General features: G+C 35.4%; 1 protein-coding gene across 3 annotated transcripts in view; it reads right to left on the bottom strand.

The window, feature by feature from the left end:
* Window positions 1-17,818, bottom strand: part of SPON2 (spondin 2, extracellular matrix protein) — a 55,815-nt gene that overhangs the window by 27,168 nt on the left and 10,829 nt on the right. The window contains exon 1 of one of the 3 annotated variants that reach the window (XM_014936104.1): window positions 7,818-7,853. The exons of 1 other annotated variant lie outside the window; for it this stretch is intronic. In XM_014936104.1, the coding sequence (XP_014791590.1) occupies window positions 7,818-7,838 (21 nt within the window). In that variant the 5' untranslated portion in view covers window positions 7,839-7,853. Of the gene's footprint in view, window positions 1-6,000; window positions 6,031-7,817; window positions 7,854-17,818 lie in introns of those variants that run through there. One more of the 3 variants, XM_014936103.1, reaches the window with a different exon arrangement.

Genomic DNA, 17,818 nt, shown 5'->3' with positions numbered 1-17,818 from the left:
AGTGTGAAAACTAACCAGATACATCCTATTATTATCCTTCCAGTACACCCTCAGCCCAACCAGAGATCTGAATTATGTTCCTAATATTTACGAGATTAAAATAAAACATACTTTAAATTTATATCTGCTTACACATGAAAAAATGTGGCCAATTTTAAAATTCTACCTTCTAGAAAATCCCCAAAAGTCAGACACACTTCTGCAGGAATTAAACAGAATTATTTTGTATATAATTAAAACTCTGAAACTATTGCTTACTTCCAAATTTGACCTTGGCGTTTGATGATAACAAAAGATGTAATATCTCCTTTGTCCATCCATTATAAATACACATCAAATATTGCAGAGGGAGCATCTGGTTTTAAGAGGCACTTACTTGGAATTACAGACTCAGACATGTAATATGCTAAAGTGATACATTTTGATTTCTATTACTGGCCTTCACAATTATCATCAGTATCTCTATAGTGTGTTTTTCCTATTCTGCCAAACAAACCATATTTCTGTTAATTATATGACTAAATTAGTCATTCCAAACTTAATACCTCCTAAAGCCATCAGCAGATGTTCCCTTTATAATCATTGATGTCATTCTATAAATGATTGAAAAGGAGACGTTAAATGGAGTGCTATGAGTAAATGCTAACTTTGGCATTCTTCTTGTCTAACTTCAGCTAGCAGCGTAGCATCTGGCCAGCCTCAGTCAAACAGGCTGTCTCCATAGACAGTGCCATTTCCAAAAGGAAATGCATCTGGTTTAAAAACACACAGAAGAAACAACCCTGTCTCGCTCTCTCTAGAGGCAGCCTGATAATTTAGCCCAAGCGAAATTTCTACCTTTTAAACTGAAAACTGGTGAGACTGATGCCGTCTTTTAGCTGAATATGGTGGCAGGCTGCAGGTCAGATTCAGTTCTTAGTTTCAGCTGATCTTGTTTTATGTTTTAGTAAGGTCAGAACCAATCTCAGAGGAGAAATGGTGTCTCTGCGTGGCAAGTATTACTTCTCTCAGCCCCTTCCACAGGTGGCTTCCCAGCCAAATGCAACAGTCATCGGACCATGCAACAGTCTTTGACATGAAGTCAAAGATAAATGTTCTTAGATTGTTGATGCTTATTTTGAAGTCAAATTCAACAATAATGAAGTTATCTCACTTAAGAAATCAATATAAGTATTGAATGCCACAGTTTTAAAACACATCGGACACAGGCACAGCAGAGAGATGATGGGAGGAAAAGGGATTTACTTGGACTTTCAGTTGCATCCTTTAAGAATACCATGTTTTTTCTACTCTCTTCCTTGCTGCTCTATCAATTTGTACCACAATTTACTACTGAATGAGTCTGCAGGAGAAAAAAAATTACTATTTTTCCTCTAAATAGCTATCAAAATGTTCATTCTCTATAAATCCTAGTGAGATCCCTGGTGGTGGCATAACTGTTAACAAATACAGAAAGTGATATGGAATAGCTCCATTTCCCCAGCATATTAAAACTACTACAGTTGTCAGCATTTAATGTCTCTGATATCCTTAACCCCCTACAAGTTGTAGAATTAGCTAAAGCTTTGCCTCCAGGTATCCCATCAGGATGCTCCAATACAGAGATTTACATTCAGTTTAACTCTCCAGGAGTAAAATATCTTTTTTGACATACTTAATGCGTCATAATAACTGCAAATTTATTGTATCAAGCATTAACCACTTTCTCCTTCATACATGCCTGGAGCAAGGAAGAAACATCACTATTACCATAAGTATGCTACACTGAATGAACAAATATGCAGAAGCCTTACTGCAGACTTCAATCATTTACATTATTTTTAAATGATATAATTTTAAAATATGTTCTTTTTAGAGTCATAAATGAAAATGGAACAGATGGTTAGAGCTTAATTTAGAGTAATTTGTCTATTAAAATACACGGCATTGCCAGTGAGTCTTCATTATAACACTAACTCATTACAAGGGAGTTGTAATTTATGGGGTAGATGGAAAGGTATTGGACCTTTAGGAAAAGTTTACAGTCTTAGAGGATTCACTAGGAGCAGATGAGCATTTCAATATAAGATTTTGGGGAAAAAATGGGAAAAGCAAGAAAGACTTGAATTAAGATTTATTTGAATTCAGACTTCCCAGTGTTCCTTGACAGAAAGAATATTCACATGCACAAACAAAAGGACCTTCTTTATATAATTTTATCCATAGATTTCTTAGTGTGCACTGACTTTTAACTGTTTATTAATATAGAAGATTGCTATTTCACACTACAACAATAAAGACATAAGTAATGTCTTGGAAGTATTTTGAGTAAGCAAATGATCCGTATTGGAATTCATTATTGTATTGTTCTCTGTGATAAAAAATTATTTTAAAACTTTTTCTTTTTAATGCAAAATTCCAATAAGGCTGTTAATGTTTTCAGTCTATATTAGAATTAATTTTATGTTAATTATCTATCTTTAGGGAAAAGGAATGAGAGACAGGGAGGCAAAAAGCATACATGGTATATAACAATTTGAGTCAAAGGTAAAGGTGATGTGAAAGACTTTAAAGGGACATAGAATATAGAAATTGTAAGTTTCTTTCAGAGAAAATTAACTGCTGATATCAAGTGAAATAAATCTTCTAGGTTTTCATATACCCTTCCTATATCAAAGTTTTTTTTTTTTATTCTGGACAGAGGATCCTTGTGTTATTATGATCAGAGTACTAACAATTCTTTTGTAATGCTTAGCAGTTGTTCAAAAATTGGTGAGTAAACACGTAGTTTCAAGCACAAGGATGTAGAAAATAATTCAAAATCTATTATGATGCTCATATTGCATAACTCTACACTCATATACACATATAAATATAGATGTGTGTGCATGTATGTATATAACTTCTTATATGGAACTGTAGTGTTCATGTCCGGTTGTGGACTAGCAGCAATAAAACACTGACAATGATTAAAAATACTAAAAACTGCAGAATTGTGTAAACCCTATAAATATTTAATTGTCACAAAATGTTACAATAATTGATTAGGGATGGTGCTGGAGCCACAAGTTCACATCTCCATGCAAGCCTGAGGAAAAGCACAACCATAACTCACACATCCTAAATGCCTAAATGAGGGCCATAATCACAAATTCCTGGCTAGTCTAGTATTCTTCATCTTTCTTGTCGAAAGATATTCAATCAAACAATGCAAGATTCACTGGGACTAAGACAAGTATGATTCTCTATCTAGTGGTTGGAGAATTATTTTAATGTATCATTTAAATTTAATGTGTCATGCAAATTTATTATATCAAGCATTAACCACTGTCTCTGTCATACATGCCTGGAGCAAGGGAGTAACTGAAGTTTAGGACAGAGAAGTTCTGAACTCCGGTCTGCTCCCAGCACTAGTTAAATATTTCTTCCACAACTGCATAATGCTAGAGAAATATTCACATGTCCAAAGGCAATTTCTGATTGAGATATTTTAGAAATAGGCTACGGACAAAGACCTGCTGTGCAATGTCTAATTTTTTAAGCTTACATGAATGCGTTTTATTTGATGTAAGCAAGGTATTCTGCTTTCCAAAATGACTGTATAAATTAAAGCTATGCTCAGTTTAGAAGTTCACACTCAAATACTAGCAGCATGAAATAGGAAAAAGATGAAATAAAAATCCATACTACAAGGCTACAGGTTTGTTTAAAAGCAAAACACTAACTAAATTTCAAATAATGGTAGTTTCAATTGGTAAAAAGAGCCTCATCTCCTGGATTGTATAAAACCAGAAAAGGGAAGGAACAAGATAACAGTGTATGATTTCCTCTTCTCAAATTACTCTGAAGCTTGCCAAATATGTATCTTCTCAAGCCTGCTCCAAAAACACGAATAAGTGTCTATTATTCCCCATAGCTTCTATGTATAAAGTATATTTTATAAATATTTGTAGATATGTTCTATCCTTTTTTTCAAATATTCAGCCAGTTACTGAAGTGTAAGGCATTGGTGATGACATTTGTTATTACAGTAAGAGAAACCATTTACAAAATTTTATACATAATATAAACTATTAATCTTTATGTAGAAATGAGCAAATAAACACAAACCTCAAACACCAGAACTTGATGAACTAATTAAAAAGGCAGTTTCAGATTGTTATGAATAAAATTCCAAGTCATTTCTCAGTATGCATATGCTCTATTAATAAGATAATGATAAGAACTAATTTTTGAAAGTGTGTAAAAAGCAAAAGAATCAGAAATCTAGTTATATAGCCTAATGTAATCATTTTAGAGTTAACATCATAACTCCTGGCTGGTCACCAAAAACACCTCTTCGACTCTGATTTGTTAGAGAAGCAGAAGTTTTTTCATTTTATTTTAATATGGGCATATAAACGCAAGGCTCTCTCACAGTCCAGTTCTGTTTCTCCCTATTGACTACAAAGGGAGTTTAAAGTAACCAGGTGAAACTTAAACATCTGACCATTGGGTTCCAAAGTTCATTGAAAGTAATTCTACCCTAACTATTTTTAAAATGTGATTCCATTATATATATATACTGGATATATATATATCCTATATATATATATATGTATTATATTTATATGCTTCCTTGCAGTATATAAATGAGCCATTTTATTATGGCATGAGGTCCAATGGAAACTATTTTCCTCTACCAGGAAACTGTTGTCTTCATCTATTCTTCTCACTTGTACACACAGGGCTCTGACTTTCTGCATGGTGATGCCTATATATGTTCCATGCTTCCCTGGAAAACCGTACCTCTCACCCTAAATTTGAACTCTACTGGTCACCAGCTATTGGGTATTGTTATGTAGTCTTCCATTAGATGAAATATATATATGTATATATATATACTTTGGTATCACATACTTTTGCAGACACTTAAACACTAAATTCAAGTACCATCTTCAAGTAGTAAGCATGCAATACACTGAACAATAAGCTGTATTGTAACTATTCTAATATTTGCCAAGATTTAACAGCTATAAAAAGTATTTGTATGCTATCAATACTGAAATGGGACACAGTGTTCCTTTAATAGTCTCTTGAAATATAATTTCTTCCTTCTTAAGAAAATCCTTCTATATCAAAGATCATGTTGGATGTTAGTCAAATACCACTTACTTATTTTTAATTGAGCAAATTCAATGATCTTTTTGAAGCCTGTTCTTTCCCAAATTTGAGTTCATTTCCTAGAATATTCTATATATAGGGAGAAATATATCTATACATAGTAGTTCTATATATAGGGAGAAAAAAATAGCATGAAGAGCATTAGACGGCTTCCAGAGAGAATGAAAATATTATCAATACTGGTCAATACACTTCATAAAACACATATTCTGTGAAACAAACTTGATACCATTCTATAGCAAGGCTAAATCTAGTAAAAAATATAACTGTGTTAAGTTCAAATGCATTTAGGCTTATTTCAGATTTATCCCTGTCTTCAATTAGTGTCTTTAAAGCACACTGAGATCCTCAGATGAGAAGGAGACTGTTCCATAAGTGGAAAAATACTTTGATACTGTCTTAAAGTGTGCATAATTCCTGAAAGAAGACTATAATACTCTGGCAGCCAACAATATTTTATGGGATTTATTACATTGCCTGCAATAGAAGTCTTGACAGTGTGGCTTCAGGGAGAGTTGCAACCCTTGGTTGTCCTGGTACTGCACCCAGTCATTGAAAGTCTACAGATAAATGCTGAAAGCCAGGATCCATATTTTCCAAGGATCTCCTCTGGACAGGGTAGACTTAGAATCAAAAAAATATCTTCAGGATGAACAATGAAAGGATAAGTAACAGTCCTTAATGCTAAAATTCGTGATGCTGTGAATGGACATAAAAATAAAGCTATTTGTTTACCTATTAAATATTCCTCCCTCAAAACATTGCATCCTATGTATTCTTGCTTTCCAAAGGTATCTAGAAATAAATCCAAATACAGACAAGTTCTTAAGGATAGAAATGGAAATTCCCTCCTCTTACATTTGGTCTCCTTGGAGGATTCATTGTGCCAGGGCTATTAATTGTGGAGTGCTCAGCACCATTTCAATGGGTCTTGAAAAGGCAGGGCTTCATTTAGGTCCAGACATGCAAACAACTGTAAATAAAATGCTCTGCTGCTTTCTCTAAAGAGTAACAACACTCTAAAGAGTGACAATAATACAGAAATTTACCACAATTGGTTTCTGAAGCAATAATAGACTTGTATAAGTTCAATAGAATTTTACCTTTCTGTATCTTACTGGTAAAAATGATGGCCCCAGATGATTAAATGAAACATATGTAAATATTCAGAAAGGTTTTATAAACTGGCAACTTTTTTTTTTGTATGAATAGCAAACACGCAATAGGATTTACTTTCAAAATCTCTTAGAAAATGGTCAGACTAATGTCTCGTAGAAGACCAGTAAAGCACTTATTTACTCAAGTATTACTTTCCACCTGCTAAGCAATTTCAAAGCTACAATTTTCTTATCAATCTACTCCATAGTTTATATCTTAAAACATACAGGTTACAAAAGCCTTTCTTTACAGAGATAGACATTAAGATTCATAGCAGCACATAACTGTGTAACTGGTGAATATTTATTTGGTGTACAACTAAAATTAACACCTCTGCCTCAGATTTTAGTTACGAAATAATGGATGGCGGGCTGCAATGGAGCCAGCAGATCCCTTGGGCTGAGCACCAAGAGCAGTAGAGGGTCTCCATGGGGGCCAACGTATCAGGGGTCATCCCAATGCCAGGGAGCAGGGAAGGCTGGGGGGCAGCTGGGGGCATCCCCAAGGCCAGTGCATCACATGTCTCCCCGGGTACAGGGACAAGCTAAGGCCAGGCTGGGACATCAGCCAACAGGTCCAGCCCAGCTCTGAAGGACCCAGGGTGGTAAGAGCAGGGCTTTGGCGGAGTTTGGAACTGGCATCCACCTACTGGTGGCCACAAGTTCCTGACAATGTAGATCAATTTTAAAAAATGAGTAGTGCAATAGAAGAATGGAAAAAGTAAAATCTTGTTAGCAAAAGGAAGGCTTTAAGTGTTGCAACTCAGCTGAATAGAAATTTTCCTTTGTCCTGAAACCACTTCCTGTTCTTTTTCCTAACCAGAGTTAAAAATCTAACTAATTTAACTAACTAAAATTGAACATAAGACTAGGAGCCAAAACTTTGAGCTGAGCATCAAAAGTATTAGCTGCACAAAATTCTTCAGATAAAGATTTCTGTACTCTGTGTACTCAAAAATTGATATAGCCCATTAATGAACTTATTTAAATTGAACAGATTAATAGGTGCTGCTCCAGGTTTTTGAGTTATATCTTGGCCACTTGAAATCAGACTCAGTGTCACTGACTGCATCCAGTGACCTGAAAATTCATTTTCTTCACAGCTTTTGCTGAAGCCTTCAAGCATCAATCTACGTAGTTTTTATGACAATTGGTGTTTCTCTGTAATGTACATCACTCTGAAACATTTTACAGTGCCCTGTATCAGCCCAGAAGAACAAAGATAACTAAGAGAGCCAATGTAAAAAGTACATACATTCTAAAAATACTTCATGTCTTCAATGACTGCACCCAGTACACAACCCATACATATTACTGTGAGTGATGGTATCAATGTTAAAGATTTATGTTACAAGCAATCTCAAATACATAAGATAACTTTGATTTATGTACTCAATATTGGACATATAATTTTCAAAGATTAAGGCTTTACTTATAGTTTGGAGGAAGTTCATTTGAATTGCAACATAATTTGAACCTCATTCCCCAGGAGAAGAGTTGCAGTCACACTTCACTCACCTCAGTACAAAGTTCGTGCATAGGTAATTAACTCTTAAAAGCTCCTAGAGAAAAAAAAAAGAAATTACAATAATTTTTCCTCTTCTGCATGCACTATAAGACCATTACTGAGACCCTGGCAATGTAACAGTATAAAAATATGGGGTTTATTTAAGTGTCAGAAAATTAATTTAAACACTTCTTAGCAGCTTTTGCACATGCAGTTTAGTACTTTCATAACTGTGCTAGCTGGCCAAGTCATAACTGGAAGGAAAAACCTAGTAAAGGGAATCATTTATGTTTGGAAACTTGCAATTCCATCACTGTAAGACAGGTGGTCTGACTCACGTACCTTTTTCAAGCTACAGCAGATTATAGACAAGGTCAACAAAGGCACCAAGCAGCTTCTTTTCTTGTTAAGTCTTTTTTTTTTTTTTTTTTTTTTCCTCAGGAGCTTAATATTTAACTTTCAGCTTTTATGGTTTAGGTTTTTACAATTAAGAAAATTACATTTTCAGAGATGCACACATAGTCAATAGCAAAAGTTCCTTTTGTCAAAAAGAGAGCCCATCCCAACATATTTTCCCAAGGAAAGTTATTCTCAATTGATGGCTTTGTTTATTTTTTTTTTTTTTTTTTTTTTTTTTTTTTCCCCTAGGAGCAGTGGCATTCCTTAGACATCTGTGGTTTTTAACAGAATGCTAGTTGCCAGGCTTGTTTTGAAGTGTTCAAAGTTTGAGAGAGGTGACATGTCTCTGCACCTGCCTTATGTCTGCAGTGTGGTGGGACTGATGACCTAAACATTTTCTGATTCATCTTCACTGTCAGACAGCCCTGACAACATAAAAAACATAGACTAAAAATAGGAAGCCTCTGGAGAGCAGAGTATTTCTTTGAGGTGTACTTCATCTAGAATCAGACAGATCAGATAGAGCATCTACCTCCTTGCTACCAGTACTCTCTAAGCCAAATTTATTGATTGGATGAGAAATAACCCACCAACTTCTGAGACACCAAAATATTGTGTTAAAGACACGTAGCCTCTGAGTGAGAAATGCTGCTGAATGGTTTCTTTGACCATAGTTTGCTGTGTCTGCAGTACACAGTATTAAGGAGGATGTGACTGAGCAGGAAGGGAGACTACCTGTTTGTCTTATCCTGCCTGTACACACTGGATCAGCAAAAGCTCCCAGGAAGGAGAAGCAGATTTCTACTTCTATGAAGACAAATGACCACGCTGAGCCTGGAGAATATTTTGGAATGACGGTAGGGAGAGACATAGGAGACTCAGAGATTGTAGTCCTGAAGAATAAGTGGAAGAGGAGGATCTTCCTGCAACTGCCAGTAGACCCAAACTTCTCAGAGGTAATAGAAAGAAGATTTTTCTAGAAACACAAAACTGTCTGGAGTATAAGGTATTTAACACAAAAAATTCTAACTTTTGGACACAGTGTATTCTCCCAAAATAGATATTTATCAATTCCCCTAAAGAAGGTGGGCAGGATAAGTAGTGCCCACTACCAGAAACCTCATGAATCCTCTGGTGCATAACCAAATGCATCCTTAGCACAGCAAAAAGAATGGAAACATTCCAGGTCTCATTTTGTTTCAGATTCTTTCTCAGAAACATCAACACACAAGAGAGAAAAATATTACAGCCTGCTTAAATTCATATCAAAAGAAAAAGGATCCAAAACTTCTGAATATCTTGAGCTGCAAGGTACATTATTCTGCACATTACCATGTAAGAGTGACTGAGTGCCCAGTGCCTCAAGATACTGTTTTTTTCAGATGTGGAAAAAATAGCCAGCATTGGAAGAGAGAAGCTTCAGCACTGGGAATAGAGTAAACCTCTGCTTGCAAAAAGTAATAAGTGTATGAACAAAGTAAACTGTAAGGAAATGTAAGACGGAGAAGAACTGGTTAAGTAGCAAGTCTTCAGAAATAAATCTTAGGAGCTATTGCAGACTACAAATCTTGCAGGAGTCAATAATATACAGTTGTAAAATAATAATAAACATCATGTTAGAACACATAGAGATACAGAAAATATTATTTAACCTATGCCTCACCAGAAAAGGCCTCAGTGTACTGCATCCCATTTTAGACATATTTGCTCAAAAAAGCATGATTGGCATGACTGCATGGTTATGTGCATCTGATGCCACACTGCTTGTAATTCCCCACATAGCTGTTTAGCCTTAGTTTGACTGGACACACTTATATGCTTCTAGGGACTCAGTGTCCAAAACCAAATAAATATATTATTTTACCTGTGCGAATTGTCTTCTGACCACAGTTATCTATAATAGAGTACATGGAACAGAAATTCAACATAATGTTTTCCTTAATAGCCACCTTCAGTTCTTGACTTGCAAGACTGTGCAGCTTATCAAAATATTTGTCCTGCAGATAAAAACCTACCCTGGACAGCACATTGCCATTTGCTCTTCTCACAGAATCAGTGTTTTTTCCTCTGTACCCTGCAATACTAGCAGTTCATGAATAGCATCCAGATTTACAGTAAACTCACCAAAAAATTATTCATGAAAAGATCATCATAACAACAGATCCAATTCAAGTATTTCTAAACTTCTTTGCTTTGCTAGGGCTCAGGGTCAAGAAACAAACATTCAAGTACACTAGAAGTCTGGACAGAAGAGCACTGAGGAACTGAAGGTCAGCAAGTGCTTATCTCCTGTGAGACATAATCCAAGGAGCCACAAGTCTCTCTATTCAGATTCAATTCCTTCTTTCTTGAATTCTTATAATCAAGCTCAACCCTATCTTTTTTACATCCCTAGATACAGTATTCTTGCCCATTGGCAAATTTCAGACATTATCTCAGCTCTTCAGATGACATTTCCACAGATTACTATGATGCAAAGCCTTCAACTTCTAGTGTTCATCGTCTCTCATATGAATATCATCCAACAGTTAATCCCTTCTTACGACCTCTGAGGAATTGGAAATATCAATAGAATGGCCTGGAGCATGTTCTGGAAAATTTCTAAAGTGTCTGAAAACATGGCTTACAAAAAAAAACAACACCCAAAACCAAACAAATAAACAAACAAACAAACAAACAAACAAACAAACAAACAAACAAACAAACAAACAAACAAACAAACAAAAATTTAAAAAACAAAACCAAACCAAACCTCCCTGCCCCCATCAGCTGTTCATCTTGTTGGAATACTGATAGATATTTAGTTCTACAAAGGAAAATGAAAAAAAAATCCAACCTCATTTACGGACCACAGGCTGATGAATATCACATAAAGACTAAAGACTAAAAGCTAAATAAATGCTTTAATTACAACAGGGGTACAACTTTAGCTATTAATTCAGTCACATAAATATTGACTTCCAGCTGCCTCCTGCAGCCTAAGACTTCTTGATGTATATCCAGGCTCCTTACAGTTTCTTTTGTTGCCTTTTAAATACTGTTTTTTCTGTGTCTTTTTTCAAGTGTTTGATAAGTTGTTAGGACTACAGGGTACTGGAACGTAGATGATGTGAATCGTATTGACACTGCATATACTTCATCATCACAATCCTCCCAACCTGATAGTCCTCAAAGGGTTTCATGTCTGTGCTGTTATTAGTGGGAGTCACACAGTTATTTATGTCTTCAAAGTGGTGGTATCCTAGTAGTTCTTAATATACATTATATTTTATATTTCTCCTGCACAAAGCCAAGTGATATCCAAGACTCTTCCTGGTCCTTTTGTGAGGCCCTCTGGTTGGCTGGCACTGTTCTACTGTGGTTTTCAGTCTTGCAGAGACATTATAGAGTATTAACAACATTATCTCATATTTTGTTGCACTCGCCATGTCCTGTCAAGTTTGCCCTACTCTATATTTCCACCGTAAGTTTGCTGTTTACTGGTGTTCTTGGCATTAAATTGCGCCTAGCGCCATTTTCCACCGTAAGTGGCTTCTTTTGAGTAACTTTTATTCTAACCTCACAGCACAGAAATACTAAAAACATGTATTTCAACTATGCAGGTACATTCGGGAGTGGTTTTTTATAATCATTTGTTAATGACTCTAATACAAGACTCTAACTCAAATTATACAGTTATTCCAGGTGCATCTCCTGAGCATACTAGTTATCTATTATTAATATCTGTGGCCTCCTAGTTTTAGATGAGTATTTTTCCCAATTTCCTCTTGAAAATTACACTTCCACTCTGCAGGACAGTACCATTTTAGGGTTGTAGTCATGATAATGATTTCTTTTTTCTCTAAAATATCTGGGCTTGGAGTATTTCACAAATTACTTGAAAGATTTCTCACCATTTCTAGATAGCTGTGCTGAAAATGTCAAGGGTTGAAATGATGGCTTTTTTGTAAGCAGCTACATGCATCTTTATTAACTACAGCAACATTAAAGACATTCTGTGTTCTTGTAGTTTTACAGACTATGTGAGGAACTATTTCTAGCTTCATCTTGCTTCTAGGTGTACCATTTCCTTGGTTTCCTTGTCTGTTGGTTCGTGGGCTTCTTACCAAGAGTCTGTATTTGTCCACTGGCTTCTGAATGAGTTTATTGTAGATGAACACTTGGCCTCACTTCTCCAGTCTAATGTTGCTGTTTACTGGTGTTCTTGGCATTAAATTGCGCCTGGCTCCATAAACCAGTGGCAATTGAATTTAGTCATTGGTCTAACAACATAGTTGCAAACATAGAAACGGAATCACAGGCATTCTTCTGGAAAACTCAGCGTCTCTTAGTCTTCTAAAGTTACGCTGAAGCTGTCCTTCCCTTTGCTAGCAATCTTTACAGCCTTGATGATTGTTATTTATTTTTTCCTTCCTGAGATAGCACGACTTTAGAGGATAAAGGGATTCTCTTTCCCACACATTGTGCTTTATTTCCTAAAGATAGTACATTTTTCCTTCTGTCTTTCTGCACACTGTTTTCCACATAATGTGCACCATGACAAATATGCCTGTATTTCAGGCCACCTGTTTCCCTTCTTGATTCTCATGGTTTCAACCCTTGCATTTTGAATTACTTATCCATGTAATTATGTTGGTATTAATATTTATTTTGTATTAATTTGTATTAATTTATTGGTTTGATCCTTTTACTGATTTAATGTCATATAGTCTGGAATGACATCTCCCTTGTACAATTCTATCCCTAGTTAAGTTGTTCTAATATATTCAAAGTTGCATGTGGGTATTGGATTTCTCAGCAATGGGAAATCCTTTTTAGCTTCTTGCTTGATTCTTTATACTCTTTACGTGTGTATTGTTAAAAGAGTGAGATCTTAGATCCACTTCCAATAAAGATCACAGAATCACAGAATCACAGAATCTTAGTGGTTGGAAGGGACCTCTGAGATCATCAAGTCCAACCACAAAAAAAAAAACAACAAAAAACCACCAAACAAATACAAATACAAAACACACCACACCAAACGCCCACCAAAAACACTGCACCCACCAACTAAACCCCACACTCAACACCTCACCATAAACCAATAACCTTGGGATGATGAAGGACCTAACCACCACTTTGGAGCACTGCTTGCAGAGATTACCTGACACCGTACCAACAGGGTATTAGATGGCTGGGCCTGCAGGCTCCCTGATGCTGCGTCCATATTGAGGGTCACATTTGAAAAGTCACTGAGTTGGACGTGTAGCCTAGACTTGTGAACGGCTTTGGAGAATCCCTTTAACTGCAGTATAGATGTATATAGAAATAGATGTACATGTAAGTATAGAGGCCTGAAATTAAAGTTCTATTTAAATATCTTTCCCAGCATTTTAGGTATTTTTCCAGATAATGACATGTTGCTGACATCCTTTTCCTATTTTCCTTCATTTTCCTGCCTCAATCCCTCACTGTCCTTGTACAGATACCAGTCTTCTTCCCTTTTGCCTTCATGCCTGTAGAAGTAGGATTTTATCTAGAACTTCATAATTTTATTGATCTGATACTTTCCATGATACCTCTTTGCTTCATTTCGGGTGCTAATTTGTTTGTTTGCTGTATTTTCCTTTCTGCTGATGCTTTTTGCTAGACTGAAGCTGTTTGAAGAGTTTAACAACTTGTCTGATCCTCTGAGTGCTTACCATGCCCTTTTACACCTCCATTCAATCCAAACAGTTCATCAGGAATATTTTTGACATTTTGGGGGATTTCTGTACGTTTAATTAACTAAATTTTTATTAGAAGCCATTTCTGGGGTCCAGAATGAAATTCATAATAGACAGGGGACTTATTTCACCTGTGGTACATACAATCAAAGCTTACCTGATTTCAGTTAATGACTTGAATCAGGAGCTATTTGATGTGGATGTTAGCAATATCTAAAAGATTTTCAAACACTTAAATATTAATTGTATACATCACTAAAATTCATATGCAAATCTTGCACAGTATTTGTGCCAGGGCTACAAAACACACTCTGTCACAGTTTTTCTTTTTTCTCGTCTTCCCAACCGAAATAAAAATGCAACTTTTTCATTTTTTTATATGCCAATATGGCAACATCTTGTATTATTTAAGCTTGACCTCTCTTTTGACAGAATACTAGTATTAATGGGCATAAGAAAAGGTTCTTGACAGAGTTATCTTGACTATGATTTTTTATCTAAAATATGAAACTATAGAAGTAGGAAATACAGAGACCTTCTTGAGGGCCCATATAATAACCCACTGGGAAGAAACATAAAGGTAAAGCACTATTAAGAAATGCATTAAAATGCCATTTTTCTTTATATTTACTTGATATTAATGCTTAATATTTAATGCCAGAAAAAACTCATTAATATGTTTGGTAAGAGCCGACAAGTTTAGATGAGTATTAGAAGATAATAGGAATTTAACAGTATGACAGAGTTCCTTAAATCTAACACAATCTCAGAAAGGAGTAACTTATTTAGTCTTGGCAATTTCATACTTAGGTCCATTTTATTTAAACATATATAGACCAAAATACATATTGCAAATCTTTTAAAATGTGTATCTTTCATATTTCTCATGACATATTTTTTAACATTATACCACAGTGTTTTAAAGAGGTTATAGTCACAATAAAGGCAAATTAAAACTAAATATATAATCTAATCAGGATATATAATAGAAATATTTCCTGTGAAAGACTTGAAGAAGAGGAGGAAAAGACAAGGACATGAAATATCACGTGATGTCCAACACCCAAGCACTAGAATTGAAAAAAGAGCAATTTCTTGAATTGTTCCATTTTGCAATCATTCCAGTTTTGAACTCATAAGTGCCTAGAGCAGTTACTATCAGTGATTCTGGTAGGGAAAATGTAGCACCAGCAGTCTCCAACACATGTCAAATTTAACATCAATTACAAAAGGCAGCTGGTTTCACAAACTAGCTAAGATGTTGGAATATCTAAATCATACAATTGTCATTAGTGGGTTAAGATTACTTAAAATCTGTTTGCAGCTTTTAAACTCTGTTCCATTTTTTATAGTAAGCAATTTTTAAATGTTTAAAAATTTTTCTGTTGATAAAGGTGGCTCTTACTGATCTGGCATGTATTAGCCTTTTCATTTCTTTAAGTGTGGCACTCCCTAAAGTTAAGTCACCACAGCACTCTTATACAGTTCCATATTTGATACCATATTCAGAAAACAGTGGAAGTTCACCCACTTCTATACACAGAAACTTCTAGATTTGGTCATGGTCAGAAACTTCTAGATTTGGTCATGGTCATTACCAGTTTGGAAGAGACATCTTCCTGTGAATAACATTAGTCACAGGCTCCTTAGCAGGTAGTAACATACAAGACCTTATAACAATCTAGCATTTATATGTTGTTTGAACAAGAGACACATTTGTATGGGAAAGGAGGAAAAGTTCTTTCATTTCCTCTACAGGGAAAATCTTTACTGAGGTCTGAGTTCTCTTTGGTTTTGTCTATTTCATCCCTTCCTCCACTCAAAAATAACCTGAACAAGATCATTAGGCTTAAGGATGTTTTTTCAGCATTACTGACTGGATAATAATAGAAAAAGATTTCAGGCTGTGCTATGAATAGAATGAATCAGAGCATCCTAGTATTTCAAGATGGAAAAGACTTCTTAATTCATGTGCTCCATCCTTTTGATCAAGAGAAGACTCTTTGTAAAGCAAGGTCAGATTCTTGAATATTAAATTGAACTGATTAAACTGTAGTACCCACAACTTTTTATCTCATTACTAAAATTAAAGAACCAAAGGGGTTTTTTAAACATTATCTCCTAAGACTTTATTTAGTCAAAAGTAAAAGGGAATATTACTATCAAAGATGGCATTTATGCTGTTTCAATAAATAAGAACCAGAATACTTATGCTACTAAGAGAAATGAGACATTTGTTTATCTACACACTCCTTTTGCTACACAATGCAAAACAATGCAAAAAGTTTATGAGTTAAACATTAAAACAAAGCACATCTTTGTTTTTAATTTTGTTTTGTAGAATGGGAGGGAAAGGTCTCAGACCCTTGTGCTTTCAGTTCTGTTAAGCAGATGTGTTCACTCATGATCTCCCACTTCAAAGATTTTTCCTACAATATTTATTTATAAGAATCGCTGAAAGTTTTCTAGCTGCCGTGTACTCAGAGCTACTGCAAAATACATTTTTAAACATCATAGGAAAGATGAGATGAATCATTTTCATTTTTGCTAGTTCCAAAATATGTCATAATGACTTTAACAGTGCAAGAATCTCTGGATTACCTCTGGCAAGGGCAGGGGATGGAGGAGGGAAGATGCTGAGGTTTTTTCTCTGTTTTAACAACAGTGGAATCATCTGGAGTTCATCAAGCATAGGTCTGTTTCTAGTATCAGTATTTTGAAACATGCTTTATATACGGTATGAGACTACTCAATTGGAGAAGCATTTTTTTCTCAGCTCTATCTCATTAACTGAATAAAATTGACTGCTAAGACCTTCACAATTTTTTCCCTATGGCTGCCATGTTTACATGACTTTTCCATCCACAGATTCTATCTTATGGTATCTGTCAGTATCAGTAGGCAACAGCATTTCAGATTTCAGGAGATACTTCTTGGCAAAGGAATGGGACAATATTGTCCGTTGTTCAAAATTGACAAAATATGTTTGCCTCATAAAGCCATTCTGTTGTTCATATACATCAACTCATCCAAAAGAAATGCTGGTATAAAACATTTTCAGCCAAATTGTATCCTATTGTATACAAAATAAAAATAAACTTGTGGTGGAACATAGCTAGTACCATAGTGCTGGGAATAAGGATTATTAAATATTCGTCTAATCAGTTTGTCCTGTTAAAATGGTTGTGTTGGAAACATATTGCAACTAAATAGAGGATTTTTGAGGCTTTCTTGAAATCCTGCAGATTGCACAGTACTTGAAGAAAGCAGATACTTTGCAGTGGTAGCCAGGGCCTCTCCACACTACTGACACAGTAACATGGATCATTCTGAAGCTATGCTGCTGGTGCTGTCCGCATTGCACACATCTGGCCTGAATTCTGATTTAGAGAAAACATTAAAAACAAACAGAATCCTTACTCTCTACCACTCCATGAGGCTCAGAACGTTTTTTCCCTCCCTTACCCATCCATCAATATCCAATTTTACCATCAGTTTCTTTCAGTACTATAGCCAGGTGATGTATTGAGGAAGTGTTTTGTCACTTTCTCCAATTAAAAACATGAAGAATCTGCCTCACAAAACTCTTCGTTGTACATGTAGGTCCTGAAGAATTTCCATTAACTGACTATAAACTATGCTAAATTTTCTTGCCTTGAACACTGCGAAAGGAACAAATCTTTGGCTGCCATCATCAATGTCCTTTTCAAGAGCTGGGACTCACAGAATAGCTGAGGTGAGAAAGCACATCTAGTCCAGCCTCCCTGCTCAGATCAGCTAAAGCATATTGCATGGGACCATGTCCATTCTGGTCATGAATTTCTGCAAGATGAAGACTCCACAACCTCTCTGGGAAACTTTTTCCAGTGCTTAACTACTCTCACAATAAATAAAAAAAAAAAAAC

This window comes from Calidris pugnax, unplaced genomic scaffold, assembly GCF_001431845.1.
Source record: "Calidris pugnax isolate Ruff unplaced genomic scaffold, ASM143184v1 scaffold14, whole genome shotgun sequence".
In the NCBI taxonomy this organism is placed as follows: domain Eukaryota; kingdom Metazoa; phylum Chordata; class Aves; order Charadriiformes; family Scolopacidae; genus Calidris; species Calidris pugnax.
Note: the sequence above shows the minus strand (reverse complement) of the source record. Positions and strands in the feature narration are given on the sequence as shown.